General features: G+C 48.1%; 1 protein-coding gene across 1 annotated transcript in view; it reads right to left on the bottom strand.

Moving 5' to 3' along the window:
- Positions 1–17,500, bottom strand: part of LOC118378207 (integrin alpha-9-like) — a 185,405-nt gene that overhangs the window by 24,090 nt on the left and 143,815 nt on the right. The window contains 6 exon segments of the mRNA XM_052470796.1: positions 36–134; positions 137–166; positions 3,700–3,807; positions 4,250–4,358; positions 8,322–8,405; positions 13,612–13,691. Of these exon segments, the coding sequence (XP_052326756.1) occupies positions 36–134; positions 137–166; positions 3,700–3,807; positions 4,250–4,358; positions 8,322–8,405; positions 13,612–13,691 (510 nt within the window).

Here is a 17,500-nt window from a genome sequence, read left to right as displayed (position 1 = left end):
GAGTGTATAGACCCCCTCTCTCTCTGTTTATTCACCAGGACCCTGCGTCCAGACTTGGTGAAGAAGGCAAAGATGGTGTGGAAGATACTCTCTCTGTCCTGGGAGATGGAACAGGGCTGGGGGTTCCTATGAGGAGGAGGATGCAGTTCCCTTGCCCCTCCGCCACCTGGGAGGAACAGAGGAAGATGGGAGAAATGGGCAGGAGGATGGGAAGAGGAGGATGGGAGGAGGAGGATGGGAAGAGGAGGATGGGAAGAGGAGGATGGGAAGAGGAGGATGGGAGGAGGAGGATGGGAGGAGGAATGTTCAACAACACATTCTACAGGTGAGTAGAGGACTCTCCTGAGAGAGACCAATACTTTTACTTTTAAGACCCACTCAGAATGTTTAACGTTTCACAATGAATTTGTATTTTTTTACTTGTTTTAAGCAGGGGCACAACTTTCACCCGGGACAACACGTCGCCCCTATATTCTGAAATTGCATTTTTGTCCCTCACAGTTTTATCATTGGAATGTGATACAAAACAAGGCAATAATGTGTTTTAGGACCATGCTGACGCCTCCGAGCCATCGGGTAGGATGTTTACAGTGTTTATATATACACAATACCAGTCAAAAGTTTGAACACACCTACTCATTCCAGGGTTTTTCTTTATTTACTATTTTCTACATTGTAGAATAATAGTGAAGACATCAAAACTATGACATGACACATTTGAAATCATGTAGTAACCAAAAAGGTGTTAAACAATACATATTTTATATTTGAGATTCATCATCATTGTTGCTTCAATCCACAGCCTGAGAAAGTTAGGGCTGCGTTCCAAATTGTACACTATTCCCTATATTGGTCACTACTTTTGCCTGTGTGTGTGTGTTTGTGTGTGTGTGTGTGTGTGTGTGTGTGTGAGAGAGAGAGACCAAGAGAAAGAGAGCGATAGTTGACCCTCATAACAACTGCACCCTGCTATTAGCTGATTTATGGTACATGAAAAAGGTCATTTCTGACATCACTGTGTAGCCCACCACTTGGTACCAGGTTGTTACCAATTACTGTTTAACTCCTTTATATCAATTGTTAACAGATTCCAAGTGAATACCATACAAATAGGGAATAGGCTGCCATTTGGGATACAGCTTGTTCTGTGTTAACACTGACTGTTCCTGTCCGATGAAAAAGTCATTTCTGACATCATTTCTTATAGTAGGTCAGCCCACAGAGACTGGTAAGTATAATCTGAAAGGAGCTGGTGTTACCTTTTAGTTGTTGTTTTACACTGACATTACTGTTTAACTCATGTTATGACATTAGCACATGTTAACAGATTAACACATGTTAGTGAATTACACATGTTACAAACACATGTTAGGATGACATTAGGCTGCCATTTAGGATGATACACATGTTCTGATGACATGTTAGCACACTTAGACTTATGACATTAACACATGTCTCCCATTAGCACATGTTAGGATGACATTAGCACATGTTAGGTCATTTCATGTTAGGATGACAGTTAGGTTCTCTTCTTCTTCTTATAGTAGGATCAGACATAACAGACACCTGTTAGATGAACACAGAGACATTAACACATGTTAAGTATAATCTTAGCACATGTTAGGATGACATTAGCTCATGTTAGGACATTAACACATGTTAGTTACCTTTTAGTTGACATTAACACATGTTTGACATTAGCACATGACACACATGTTAGGATGACATTAGCACATGTTAGGATGACATTAGCACATGTTAGGATGACATTAACACATGTTAGGATGACATTAGCACATGTTAGGATGACTTTAACACATGTTAGGATGACATTAACACATGTTAGGATGACATTAACACATGTTAGGATGACATTAGCACATGTTAGGATGACATTAACACATGTTAGGATGACATTAACACATGTTAGGATGACATTAACACATGTTAGGATGACATTAACACATGTTAGGATGACATTAACACATGTTAGGATGACATTAGCACATGTTAGGATGACATTAACACATGTTAGGATGACATTAACTCATGTTAGGATGACATTAACACATGTTAGGATGACATTAACACATGTTAGGATGACATTAGCACATGTTAGGATGACATTAGCACATGTTAGGATGACATTAGCACATGTTAGGATGACATTAACACATGTTAGGATGACATTAACACATGTTAGGATGACATTAACACATGTTAGGATGACATTAGCACATGTTAGGATGACATTAACACATGTTAGGATGACATTAGCACATGTTAGGATGACATTAACACATGTTAGGATGACATTAACACATGTTAGGATGACATTAACACATGTTAGGATGACATTAGCACATGTTAGGATGACATTAGCAGGATGACATTAACACATTTAGGATGACATTAGCACATGTTAGGATGACATTAACACATGTTAGGATGACATTAGCACATGTTAGGATGACTTTAACACATGTTAGGATGACATTAACACCTGTTAGGATGACATTAACACATGTTAGGATGACATTAGCACATGTTAGGATGACATTAACACATGTTAGGATGACATTAACACATGTTAGGATGACATTAACACATGTTAGCATGACATTAACACATGTTAGGATGACATTAACACATGTTAGGATGACATTAACACATGTTAGGATGACATTAACACATGGGATGAAGAAGAAGAAGAAGAAGAGAACCTCAGTGTGAAATGACCTCTCCTTACCCTATTGGACAGGGAGACTACAGTCAGACAGTGTTAACACAGAAAAGACTGTATCCCAAATGGCACCCTATTCCCTGTTTAGTGCACTCCTTTTGACCAGGGTCCCAGTTTCATATCTCAGTGACTCCAGATCTACGTTGGGGATGTTATAGAATAGTAGCATGCTCCGCAGGTGCCCCATTCCCCCAGTCCCCCAGTCGTTCCGTGTAAAGCTCTCTGATCCCTCCAAGTAATTCCAGATGTGGGGATGCAGGGTGGGATACGGTCCGACGTCCCAACAGTCTCTGCTCCAATCCTCCCATTCAAACAGTCAACACAATTATAAGGTTGAGCTCCCCCTGATCTACCTATATGAAAGGAGTGGTGCAGGGGTTATGAAAACAAAGCACCCACTGGGGGTACCTAAATGAGCAACTGTTGTTGTGAAACTAAATGGTCACCCAGCCAGTAGTAGCTGTATCAACACTTCTTTCCCATTTATCCAAAAACATCATCAAATAGTGCCTCGCACTGTTCTAACACGTCCTGTGTTCCATGAGCAGAGACATAGATAAACAAGAAGGACATTTGAACCGTATTAAAGTGTTTGCCAACGTGGATCCACAGCACTCCGCTATGAAGGAAAACAAGCGCGATAGACTTCAGTTGGGTAAAGGCAACAAAGAATGTGGATGTGTGTAGGTGGATGAACCCCTAAACAACGCCAGAGGTACTGACGTTTGGGCCAATGGGTGGATAGTGTGGATAGACTGCTGTGCCATCATTGGTCTCCCCTCAGAGCCTGGTTCCTGTCTAGATATCTTCCTTCTAGGATGTTTTTCCTGTCTCTTTGAGGTCTAGGCCTGGTTAATGTAAAAGCACCTGATGATAACTGCTGATGTATAAAGGACCTTATAAATTAATCTGATTGTTTGAATTTGATGTATAAACTGCTGTTGAAAGGTTCCCACCTGTGTGTCCATGATGTGGAACATGTCGGCGCCATTGCCAGCCAGTCGGTTTGGGATCCTGATGTCCACTATGGAGCCAGGTAACCTGCTGGGGCCGTTGTTGATCACCTGGAAGACGATGAAAGAGGTGGAGAGAAATATTAGGGAGAGAAAGATGGTGAAGGGTAGAGAGAAATAGAAGGTCAGGGGTAAAGAGGTAGAGGATTGAGGTAAGAGAGAATGTGGGGGGTAGAAAGAAAGAAAGAAAGAAAGAAAGAAAGAAAGAAAGAAAGAAAGAAAGAAAGAAAGGTGGATGAAAGACAGGGATAGGGAGAGAATAGAGTGAGACAGTAGTGTGAGAGAGCGAAAGAGAGAGAGTAGTGTGAGAGAGCGAAAGAGAGGGCAAAAGAGAGAGAGTAGTGAGAGAGAGCGATAGAGAGATATGTGTACAAGGAGCCAAAATAATATGCTGCATGTTTTGACGAGGTAGATGAGGTAGAGCTACTGGTACAGCCATATCAATATAATTGACTTGAATGGGGATTCCCGGATGTACAGGTGTCACCAATACCTGAAAGGTGAAGTTTAGAGGCTGGAAGTTACACTCCATGTCCTCCAGCTGGATGAAGCGAGAAGCATCGATGGAGTTCCCATACAGGAAGGATGTTGGAGTCACTAAACTGTAGGCGGATAGAAAGTGATATGGTATTGCGCAGCCCCAACAGATTCATGCCAAGATCATTATTTACGGATATCAAATCAAATGTATAACATGTTTTTGTAGGTCTGTATGTTTTATAGATCAATGTACTGTTAGAGAGCGACTGATTAAAGATGGTGTGTCCCCAGATGTTTTCTTCAAGTCCTGTGGTAGAGGAAAGCTGTCATGTTCTGTGAGAATAGTAGTCTGACGACTCACACTCATTTCTTCCACTGCTCTATCAATCGCTACATACTTTAGTCTAAGCCATCACTGAAGTCGTTTTTGGTGAGTAGGGGCACGTTGTACAAAACAAAGTCATCGGCGAATGGATTGTCTCTAACTAATCAATTAGAGTATCAACGCCAATGACGAAGGAAAGATCTAGGATCTGATAAAACACCTCAGCTACAGCTCTACTCTGCTGTCTGATAATGCTGTCTGATGTCTGATAATGTAGCTCAGCTCTGTCTGGTGTCTTTCATCTTTCAAGAGGATTAGAACAGAGGTGGAGAGACCAAGCGGGGGAGAGACCAGGCAGGGCGAGTCCAAGCAGGGAGAGACCAGGCAGGGAGAGTCCAAGCAGGGAGAGACCAGGCAGGGCGAGTCCAAGCAGGGAGAGACCAGGCAAGGAGAGATCAAGCAGGGAGAAACCAAGCAAGGAAAGACCAAGCAGAGAGAGACCAAGCAGGGCGAGACCAAGCAGGGAGAGACCAAGCAGGGGGAGACCAAGCAGGGAGAGACCAAGAAGGGATAAACCAAGCAGGGAGAGACCAGGCAGGGAGAGACCAGGCAGGGAGAGACCAGGCAGGGAGAGACCAGGCAGGGAGAGACCAGGCAGGGCGAGAGCAAGCAGGGAGAGACCAAGCAGGGCGAGACCAAGCAGGGAGAGACCAAGCAGGGCGAGACCAAGCAGGGAGAGACCAAGCAGGGAGAGACCAGGCAGGGAGAGACCAGGCAGGGAGAGACCAAGCAGGGAGAGACCAAGCAGGGAGAGACCAAGCAGGGAGAGACCAAGCAGGGAGAGACCAAGCAGGGAGAGTCCAAGCAAGGAGAGTCCAAGCAAGGAGAGACCAAGCAAGGAGAGTCCAAGCAAGGAGAGACCAAGCAGGGAGAGTCCAAGCAAGGAGAGACCAAGCAGGGAGAGTCCAAGCAAGGAGAGTCCAAGCAAGGAGAGTCCAAGCAAGGAGAGACCAAGCAAGGAGAGTCCAAGCAAGGAGAGACCAAGCAGGGAGAGTCCAAGCAAGGAGAGTCCAAGCAAGGAGAGACCAAGCAAGGAGAGACCAAGCAAGGAGAGTCCAAGCAAGGAGAGACCAAGCAGGGAGAGTCCAAGCAAGGAGAGACCAAGCAGGGAGAGTCCAAGCAAGGAGAGTCCAAGCAAGGAGAGTCCAAGCAAGGAGAGACCAAGCAAGGAGAGTCCAAGCAAGGAGAGACCAAGCAGGGAGAGTCCAAGCAAGGAGAGACCAAGCAGGGAGAGTCCAAGCAAGGAGAGTCCAAGCAAGGAGAGTCCAAGCAAGGAGAGAACAAGCAGGGAGAGTCCAAGCAAGGAGAGACCAAGCAGGGAGAGTCCAAGCAAGGAGAGACCAAGCAAGGAGAGACCAAGCAAGGAGAGTCCAAGCAAGGAGAGACCAAGCAAGGAGAGTCCAAGCAAGGAGAGACCAAGCAAGGAGAGTCCAAGCAAGGAGAGTCCAAGCAAGGAGAGAACAAGCAGGCAGAGTCCAAGCAGGGAGAGACCAAGCAGGGAGAGACCAAGCAGGGAGAGACCAAGCAGGGAGAGACCAAGCAGGGAGAGACCAAGCAGGGAGAGACCAAGCAGGGAGAGACCAAGCAAGGAGAGACCAAGCAGGGAGAGACCAAGCAAGGAGAGACCAAGCAAGGAGAGACCAAGCAAGGAGAGACCAAGCAAGGAGAGTCCAAGCAAGGAGAGACCAAGCAGGGAGAGTCCAAGCAAGGAGAGACCAAGCAGGGAGAGTCCAAGCAAGGAGAGACCAAGCAAGGAGAGTCCAAGCAAGGAGAGACCAAGCAAGGAGAGTCCAAGCAAGGAGAGACCAAGCAGGGAGAGACCAAGCAGGGAGAGTCCAAGCAAGGAGAGTCCAAGCAAGGAGAGTCCAAGCAAGGAGAGAACAAGCAGGGAGAGTCCAAGCAAGGAGAGACCAAGCAGGGAGAGTCCAAGCAAGGAGAGTCCAAGCAAGGAGAGACCAAGCAAGGAGAGTCCAAGCAAGGAGAGACCAAGCAAGGAGAGTCCAAGCAAGGAGAGTCCAAGCAAGGAGAGACCAAGCAGGGAGAGTCCAAGCAAGGAGAGTCCAAGCAAGGAGAGACCAAGCAGGGAGAGTCCAAGCAGGGAGAGACCAAGCAGGAGAGACCAAGCAGGGAGAGACCAAGCAGGAGAGACCAAGCAGGGAGAGACCAAGCAGGGAGAGACCAAGCAGGGAGAGACCAAGCAAGGAGAGAACAAGCAAGGAGAGTCCAAGCAAGGAGAGTCCAAGCAAGGAGAGTCCAAGCAAGGAGAGACCAAGCAAGGAGAGACCAAGCAGGGAGAGTCCAAGCAAGGAGAGTCCAAGCAAGGAGAGTCCAAGCAAGGAGAGAACAAGCAGGGAGAGTCCAAGCAAGGAGAGACCAAGCAGGGAGAGACCAAGCAAGGAGAGACCAAGCAGGGAGAGACCAAGCAGGGAGAGACCAAGCAGGGAGAGACCAAGCAGGGAGAGACCAAGCAGGGCGAGTCCAAACAGGGAGAGACCAGGAAGGGACAGACCAGGCAGGGCGAGACCAAGCAGGGCGAGACCAAGCAAGGAGAGACCAAGCAGGGAGAGTCCAAGCAGGGAAAGTCCAAGCAGGGAGAGTCCAAGCAGGGAGAGTCCAAGCAGGGAGAGTCCAAGCAGGGAGAGTCCAAGCAGGGAGAGTCCAAGCAGGGAGAGTCCAAGCAGGGAGAGTCCAAGCAGGGAGAGTCCAGGCAGGGAGAGTCCAAGCAGGGAGAGTCCAGGCAGGGAGAGTCCAAGCAGGGAGAGTCCAGGCAGACTCAAACTACCAGAGACACTGAGCGTTAGTTTTGAGTTTCATCTTAATGCGACAGTTTATATTAATCATGATACAGCTCAAATAAAAAGAGACTGTCTATTAGCTTGATTCTAGCCAACCATTTTAGCATCCTGTCCATGCTGTATGTATGTCACTATGTAAAACCACATCTTAGTATGTCACTATGTAAAACCACATCTTAGTATGAGACCTTGTAAAACGTAAAACCACAGATAATGTATGTTTGAATAATACATGGTGTTGTCTAGTGACTTCATCTGATAGCATACATTCAGAGACTTTACCAATACATTATGGGGATTGGGTGTGTTTGGCCTAACTCTAGGAAATGGTTTACAGTATGTCTACAGTACATGTGTATTACAGCATGTCTACAGTAAGTGTGTATTACAGCATGTCTACAGTACGTGTGTATTACAGCATGTCTACAGTACGTGTGTATTACAGTATGTCTACAGTACGTGTGTATTACAGTATGTCTACAGTACGTGTGTATTACAGTATGTCTACAGTAAGTGTGTATTACAGCATGTCTACAGTACGTGTGTATTACAGCATGTCTTCAGTAAGTGTGTATTACAGCATGTCTACAGTACGTGTGTATTACAGCATGTCTACAGTACGTGTGTATTACAGTATGTCTACAGTAAGTGTGTATTACAGTATGTCTACAGTACGTGTGTATTACAGCATGTCTACAGTAAGTGTGTATTACAGCATGTCTACAGTAAGTGTGTATTACAGCATGTCTACAGTACGTGTGTATTACAGCATGTCTACAGTACGTGTGTATTACAGCATGTCTACAGTAAGTGTGTATTACAGCATGTCTACAGTAAGTGTGTATTACAGCATGTCTACAGTAAGTGTGTATTGCAGACAAAGTAAATATGTTTTATCCTCTTACCCAGTGATAGCTGTGTCCACCTCATGGACCAGTGGGATAGACAGATCCAACTTGTTGTCCAACAGCCTATGCTCAGGGTTGGCACTACAATGAGAAAACAATAGGAGGCACTTAACAAATAGGCCATATAGTAGATAAATTCTTCTGTCTAAAGAAAAAAGATCTTCGTCATTTTTCCACTGCTAACTTCCATACAAATCTGGCTGCTTGGAATTATTCCCCTCTCCCAATCATGTGACAGGAGACCCCTCCCAGCAGTCTAATGTGACGGCAGACCTCTCCCAGCAGTCTAATGTGACGGCAGACCTCTCCCAGCAGTCTAATGTGACGGCAGACCTCTCCCAGCAGTCTAATGTGACGGCAGACCTCTCCCAGCAGTCTAATGTGACGGCAGACCCCTCCCAGCAGTCTAATGTGACGGCAGACCCCTTCCAGCAGTCTAATGTGACGGCAGACCCCTTCCAGCAGTCTAATGTGACGGCAGACCTCTCCCAGCAGTCTAATGTGACGGCAGACCTCTCCCAGCAGTCTAATGTGACGGCAGACCTCTCCCAGCAGTCTAATGTGACGGCAGACCCCTCCCAGCAGTCTAATGTGACGGCAGACCCCTTCCAGCAGTCTAATGTGACGGCAGACCCCTTCCAGCAGTCTAATGTGACGGCAGACCCCTTCCAGCAGTCTAATGTGACGGCAGACCCCTTCCAGCAGTCTAATGTGACGGCAGACCTCTCCCAGCAGTCTAATGTGACGGCAGACCTCTTCCAGCAGTCTAATGTGACGGCAGACCCCTTCCAGCAGTCTAATGTGACGGCAGACCCCTTCCAGCAGTCTAATGTGACGGCAGACCCCTCCCAGCAGTCTAATGTGACGGCAGACCCCTCCCAGCAGTCTAATGTGACGGCAGACCCCTCCCAGCAGTCTAATGTGACGGCAGACCCCTCCCAGCAGTCTAATGTGACGGCAGACCCCTCCCAGCAGTCTAATGTGACGGCAGACCTCTCCCAGCAGTCTAATGTGACGGCAGACCCCTCCCAGCAGTCTAATGTGACGGCAGACCCCTCCCAGCAGTCTAATGTGACGGCAGACCCCTCCCAGCAGTCTAATGTGACGGCAGACCCCTCCCAGCAGTCTAATGTGACGGCAGACCCCTTCCAGCAGTCTAATGTGACGGCAGACCCCTCACAGCAGTCTAATGTGACGGCAGACCCCTCCCAGCAGTCTAATGTGACGGCAGACCCCCCAGCAGTCACAGCAGTCTAATGTGACGGCAGACCTCTCCCAGCAGTCTAATGTGACGGCAGACCTCTCCCAGCAGTCTAATGTGACGGCAGACCCCTCCCAGCAGTCTAATGTGACGGCAGACCCCTTCCAGCAGTCTAATGTGACGGCAGACCCCTCCCAGCAGTCTAATGTGACGGCAGACCTCTCCCAGCAGTCTAATGTGACGGCAGACCTCCTCCAGCAGTCTAATGTGACGGCAGACCTCTCCCAGCAGTCTAATGTGACGGCAGACCTCTCCCAGCAGTCTAATGTGACGGCAGACCTCTTCCAGCAGTCTAATGTGACGGCAGACCTCTTCCAGCAGTCTAATGTGACGGCAGACCTCTTCCAGCAGTCTAATGTGACGGCAGACCTCTCCCAGCAGTCTAATGTGACGGCAGACCCCTTCCAGCAGTCTAATGTGACGGCAGACCTCTCCCAGCATTCTAATGTGACGGCAGACCCCTTCCAGCAGTCTAATGTGATGGCAGACCCCTTCCAGCAGTCTAATGTGACGGCAGACCTCTCCCAGCAGTCTAATGTGACGGCAGACCTCTCCCAGCAGTCTGTGACGGCAGAACCCTTTCAGCAGTCTAATGTGACGGCAGACCCCTCCCAGCAGTCTAATGTGACGGCAGACCTCTTCCAGCAGTCTAATGTGACGGCAGACCTCTCCCAGCAGTCTAATGTGACGGCAGACCTCTCCCAGCAGTCTAATGTGACGGCAGACCTCTCCCAGCAGTCTAATGTGACGGCAGACCCCTCCCAGCAGTCTAATGTGACGGCAGACCTCTCCCAGCAGTCTAATGTGACGGCAGACCTCTCCCAGCAGTCTAATGTGACGGCAGACCTCTCCCAGCAGTCTAATGTGACGGCAGACCTCTCCCAGCAGTCTAATGTGACGGCAGACCCCTCCCAGCAGTCTAATGTGACGGCAGACCCCTTCCAGCAGTCTAATGTGACGGCAGACCTCTCCCAGCAGTCTAATGTGACGGCAATACCCCTCCCAGCAGTCTAATGTGATGGCAGACCCTTCCAGCAGTCTAATGTGATGGCAGACCCCTTCCAGCAGTCTAATGTGACGGCAGACCTCTCCCAGCAGTCTAATGTGACGGCAGACCTCTCCCAGCAGTCTAATGTGACGGCAGACCCCTCCCAGCAGTCTAATGTGACGGCAGACCCCTCCCAGCAGTCTAATGTGACGGCAGACCCCTTCCAGCAGTCTAATGTGACGGCAGACCTCTCCCAGCAGTCTAATGTGACGGCAGACCTCTCCCAGCAGTCTAATGTGACGGCAGACCTCTCCCAGCAGTCTAATGTGACGGCAGACCCCTTCCAGCAGTCTAATGTGATGGCAGACCCCTTCCAGCAGTCTGTGACAGCAGACCCCTTCCAGCAGTCTAATGTGATGGCAGACCTCTTCCAGCAGTCTGTGACAGCAGACCCCTTCCAGCAGTCTAATGTGACGGCAGACCCCTCCCAGCAGTCTAATGTGACGGCAGACCTCTCCCAGCAGTCTAATGTGACGGCAGACCTCTCCCAGCAGTCTAATGTGACGGCAGACCCCTCCCAGCAGTCTAATGTGACGGCAGACCCCTCCCAGCAGTCTAATGTGACGGCAGACCTCTCCCAGCAGTCTAATGTGACGGCAGACCTCTCCCAGCAGTCTAATGTGACGGCAGACCTCTCCCAGCAGTCTAATGTGACGGCAGACCTCTCCCAGCAGTCTAATGTGACGGCAGACCTCTCCCAGCAGTCTAATGTGACGGCAGACCTTTCCCAGCAGTCTAATGTGACGGCAGACCCCTTCCAGCAGTCTAATGTGACGGCAGACCTCTCCCAGCAGTCTAATGTGACGGCAGACCTCTCCCAGCAGTCTAATGTGACGGCAGACCTCTCCCAGCAGTCTAATGTGACGGCAGACCCCTCCCAGCAGTCTAATGTGACGGCAGACCCCTCCCAGCAGTCTAATGTGACGGCAGACCTCTCCCAGCAGTCTAATGTGATGGCAGACCCCTCCCAGCAGTCTGTGAAAGCAGACCCCTCCCAGCAGTCTAATGTGACGGCAGACCTCTCCCAGCAGTCTAATGTGATGGAAGACCCCTCCCAGCAGTCTGTGAAAGCAGACCCCTCCCAGCAGTCTAATGTGACGGCAGACCTCTCCCAGCAGTCTAATGTGATGGCAGACCCCTCCCAGCAGTCTGTGAAAGCAGACCCCTCCCAGCAGTCTGTGAAAGCAGACCCCTCCCAGCAGTCTAATGTGACGGCAGACCTCTCCCAGCAGTCTAATGTGATGGAAGACCCCTCCCAGCAGTCTGTGAAAGCAGACCCCTCCCAGAAGTCTTAATACCCCGACTACACCGCTCATGTCACTTACGCGACATTTAGAAATCTATATTATTCAATTATTGCACCAACACTACTCGTGCGCACCAACGAGCGTCTGATTTGCCCAGGGCTAAAATAGAAGTCAGTTCTATTTGTGACACAGATCGCGCAGCAAGTCCTGCCTCTCCCATATCCTCATTGGTTTATAGAAGCAGGTACCCATGTGTCATCTCCTCATTGGTTATACCCACGTGGGTGATTGAAAGACGAACTGTGTTGTCGGTCATCGTGTTAATGCTATGAAAGTTTAGACACCAATCACCATGTAAGTTCAAAGAAGAAAAAGCCTGGAAGGAGGAGAGATGACTAGAAACGATTCGGGTTGACCGTTTTATGTGTGGATTAATTGTCGTAGTAGAGGATCTTGTGCATTTCAGGTAAAATAACAACTCAATGTTTATATCCAAGGACAAATTAGCTAGCAACAGCAGGCTAACTAAATAGGGCAAATTAGGTGTGTTTGGTGTGAGGGGACAAAATACATTTATGCACGATGGCACACACGCAGCCGTTTTGGGTTCCGTGTAATGTGACGGCAGATACCTCCCAGTCTAATGTGACAGCGTCCCCCTCCCAGTCTAATGTGACAGCGTCCCCCTCCCAGTCTAATGTGACAGCGTCCCCCTCCCAGTCTAATGTGACAGCGTCCCCCTCCCAGTCTAATGTGACAGCGTCCCCCTCCCAGTCTAATGTGACAGCGGCCCCCTCCCAGTCGTGTGTGACGGAGGCCCCCCTCCCAGTCTAATGTGACGGCGTCCCCCTCCCAGTCTAATGTGACGGCGGCCCCCTCCCAGTCTAATGTGACGGAGGCCCCCTCCCAGTCGTGTGTGACGGAGGCCCCCTCCCAGTCGTGTGTGACGGAGGCCCCCTCCCAGTCGTGTGTGACGGAGGCCCCCTCCCAGTCGTGTGTGACGGAGGCCCCCTCCCAGTCGTGTGTGACGGAGGCCCCCTCCCAGTCGTGTGTGACGGAGGCCCCTCCCAGTCGTGTGTGACGGAGGCCCCCTCCCAGTCGTGTGTGACGGAGGCCCCCTCCCAGTCGTGTGTGACGGAGGCCCCCTCCCAGCGGCCCCCTCCCAGTCCCAGTCGTGTGACGGCGGCCCCCTCCCAGTCGTGTGTGACGGAGGCCCCCTCCCAGTCGTGTGTGACGGCGGCCACCTCCCAGTCGTGTGTGACGGAGGCCCCCTCCCAGTCGTGTGTGACGGCAGCCCCTCCCAGTCTCGTGTGACGGCGGCCCCCTCCCAGTCTTGTGTGACGGCGGCCCCCTCCCAAACTAACTAACTGCTCTCTGCTCAGTGGCAAACATGCAAGACATGCACTTCCAGTGGTTAGACAATGATGTCAGTTGTGTACATACAGTGTGTAGGTCCAAGGCAAATGCAATTACACACGATAATGTGAGCAAACAGAATTGACTTCCACTCGACTGAGTACCTGACATGATTAGAAAGGGTACCAATGAAACCTGTAATTGTGTCTGTGTGGAGGACTTTTAATCGCAGTACCTGACATGATTAGCAAAGCGTACAAATTAAAGGTATATGTAGTGTGTAAACATCTTCTCATTACCAACAAATGGTCTGGGTTTAGGCTTACCTTGCACTAAAACATTCCCTTGTATTACATTTATAACGTCACAACGTACCTTTTTGCATGAACTAAAAACTGCAATGTCTCATTTTCCCCTGAAAGCCGACTTGTGTCGAAGATCACTGCAAGATGATACTGAGGAAAGACAAGGAAAGAGGAGGAGTGTTGGGGAAAGATGAGTGTTGGGGAAAGCTTTTAGTTAAATAACATGATGTACATCAAGTCGCCGTCAAAATCATTTGTTTGCTTTTCAGGCTCTCCAGGGTATATTGGCAGTCAGTCAGTCAGTCAGTCAGTCAGTCAGTCAGTCAGTCAGGCAGGCAGGCAAGCAGGCAGTCAGTGGGTACTGCTACTCCATCCTGTTTTTCTCTATACAGACTATTCACATCATGGCCCATTAACTGCAGTCAATACCAGAAGGGTATAGTACGCCATCCTGTTGCATTTGAGGTTATAACTAGATTCTACATGGTTGGTATGGAAAGACATTTATGTCTGAACTACACACTGACTGTAAAACATTTATAAGTAAATATTCTGTGATCATGTTTAAGACAGTTGCCTTAATCTGTGCTCTTGATAAAGTAAACGTTATGCATGGGTAACAATGAAGACTAGACATTGAATGGTATGGTTGGTATTAGAAGACTTGAGTGTAAAAAACATAGGAACACAAGATATTTCCATGACAGACTGACCAGGTGAATCCAGGTGAAACTATGACCCCTTATTAATGTCACCTGTTAAATCCACTTCAATCAGTGTAGATGAAGCGAGGAGACAGGTTAAAGAAGGATTTTTAAGCCAATTGAAACATGGATTGTGTATAGCAGATCCTTTGTTCAGACCACCACCCAGGACAGTGGATCTAATTCCAGAAGACGACAACATCGCCGCAGAAGAGGCAGACGGTGTGGCCTCCTGGTCAGGCTCCGTTGGTGTGCACACCGCCCACCGCTTCTGAGTATACTACTCGCCAATGTCCAGTCTCTTGACAACAAGGTAGATGAATTATAGCAAGGGTTGCTTTCCAGAGAGACATCAGAGACTGTAGAATTCTCTGTTTCACGGAAACATGGCTCTCTCGGGATACATTGTAGGATTCGGGTCAGCCACCGGGCTTCTTCATGCATCGCGCCAACAGAGATAAACACCTGTCTGGGAAGAAGGGCGGGGGTGTATGCTTCATGAGTACCAACTTATGGTGTACTCACAACAACATTGTCCTTCTGGTCACCCGACCTAGAATTATTTACAATCAAATGCCGGCCATATTATCTCCAAGATAATTTTTGTCAGTTATTTTCACAGCTGTGTGTATACCCCCTCAAGCAGGCACCAAGACGGCCCTCAGAGAACTTCACTGGACTATGTAAACTGGAAATATATCCTGAGGCTGCATGTACTGTAGCTGGGGACAAAGCTACCTAAATTCTATCACCATATTGATTGCAGCATTAACACGGGCAATATTTATTTAATTTGTATTTATTTTTCTTTAACTAGGCACTTCAGTTAAGAACAAATTCTTATTTAAAATGATGGCCTAGGAACAGCCGGTTAACTGTCTTGTACACTCACTGTTACTCTAACATCCGTGGTGCATACAAGGCCCTCCCTCGCCCTCCCTTTGGCAAATCCGACCACGACTCCATCTTGCTCCTACCGTCTTCTAGGCAGAAACTCAAACAGGATGTACCCGTGACTAGAACCATTCAACGCTGGTTTGACCAATCGGAATCTACACTTCAAGATTGTTTTGATCACATGGACTGGGAAACATTTCGAGCAGCCTCAGAGAATAATATCAATCTATACGCTGACTCCGTGAGTAAGTTTAAAAGGAAGTGCATTGGAGATGTGACTATTATGCCCTACCCTAACCAGAAACTGTGGATGGATTGCGGAATTCGCGCAAAACTGAAAGTGCGAACCACCGCATTTAACCATGGAAAGAGGACTGGGAATATGGCCGAATATAAACAGTGTAGTTATTCCCTCTGCAAGGCAAAGAGCATACGCATACCAGCTGGCTGGTGTGTTCACGGACATATTCAATCACTCTCTATCCCAGTCCGCTGTCCCCAAAGGCTTCAAGATGGCCACCATTGTTCCTGTACCCAAGAAGGTAAAGATAATTGAACTAAATGACTACCGCCCTGTAGCACTCACTTCTGTCATCATGAAGTGCTTTGAGAGACTAGTCAAGGATCATATCACCTCCACCGCCCCCAGGTGGTAGGAAACAACATCTCCACTTCGCTGACCCTCAACGCTGGGGCCCCACAAGGGTGAGTGCTCCCTGTTCACCCATGACTGCGTGGCCATGCACACCTCCAACTCAATCATCAAGTTTGCAGAAGACACAACAGTAGTGGGCTTGATTACCATCAATGACGAGAGAGCCTACAGGGAGGAGGTGAGGGCACTCGGAGTGTGGTGTCTGGAAAACAACCACTCAACGTCAACAAAACAAAGGAGATGATCGTGGACTTCAGGAAACAGCAGAGCGAGCAACCCCCTATCCACATCGAAGGGACAGTAGTGGAGAAGATTGAACGTTTTAAGTACCTCGGTGTACACATTACGGACAAACTGAACCTCAGGAGGCTGAAGAAATTTGGCTTGTCACCTAAAACCCTGCAAACTTTTACAGATGCACAATCGAGAGCATCCTGTCGGGCTGGTACGGCAACTGCACCACCCTCAACCGTAAGGCTGTCCAGAGGGTGGTGCGGTCTGCACAACGCATCACCAGGGGCAAACTACCTGCCCTTCAAGACACCTACATGTCACAGGTAGTCCAAAAAGATAATTAAGGACAACAACCATCTGAGTCACTGCCTGTTCACCCCGCCACCATCAAGAAGGCGAGTTCAGTACAGGTGCATCAAAGATGGGACCGAGAGACTGAAAAACAGCTTCTATCTCAAGGCCATCAGACTGCTAAACAGCCACCACTAACTCTGAGAGGCTGCTGCCTACATAGAGACTCATATCACTGACCACTGTAATAAATGGATCACTAGTCACTTTAAACAATGCCACTTTAATAATGTTAACATATCTCACATTACTCATCTCATATGTATATATTATACCATCTACTGCACCATGCCTATGCCGCTCATCCATATATGTTCATATTCTCATTCACCCATTTAGATCTGTGTGTATAAGGCAGTTGTTGGGGAATTGTTAGATTACTTCTTAGATATTACTGCACTGTCGGAACTAGAAGCACAAGCATTTCAATAAACTTGCATTAACATCTGCTCAGCATGTGCATGTGACCAATAAATGTGATTTGATGTGTGCCATTCAGAGGGTGAATAAGCAAGACAAAATATTTAAGTGCCTTTGAACGGCATATGGTAGTAGGTGCCACGAACACTGGTTTGAGTGTGCCAAGAACTGCAACGCTGCTGGGTTTTTCACACTCAAAAGTTTCCTGTGTGTATCAAGAATGCTCCACCACCCAAAGGAGATTCAGACAACTTAACACAACTGTTGGAAATATTGGAGTAACATGGGCCAGCATCCCTGTGGAGCGCTTTCGACACCTTGTAGAGTCCATGTCCCGAAGAGTTGAGATGTTCTGAGGGCAAAAGGGGGTGTGACTCAATGTAAGGAAAATGTTCCTTATGTTTTGTCAACTCAGTGTTAATGTAGAAACAACAAAACATGTCATATATTTATAAGGATTCTGTCATACCTTAGTCAGATATTTATTAACATTCTGCCATGACCGTTAGGAGCCATACCTTAGTCAGATATTTATAAACATTCTGCCATGACCAGTAGGAGCCATACCTTAGTCAGATATTTATAAACATTCTGCCATGACCAGTAGGAGCCATACCTTAGTCAGATATTTATAAACATTCTGCCATGACCGGATATTTATAAACATTCTGGACGCCATACCTTAGTCAGATATTTAT

Source organism: Oncorhynchus keta, chromosome 2 (genome assembly GCF_023373465.1).
Source record: "Oncorhynchus keta strain PuntledgeMale-10-30-2019 chromosome 2, Oket_V2, whole genome shotgun sequence".
Taxonomy (NCBI): domain Eukaryota; kingdom Metazoa; phylum Chordata; class Actinopteri; order Salmoniformes; family Salmonidae; genus Oncorhynchus; species Oncorhynchus keta.
Note: the sequence above shows the minus strand (reverse complement) of the source record. Positions and strands in the feature narration are given on the sequence as shown.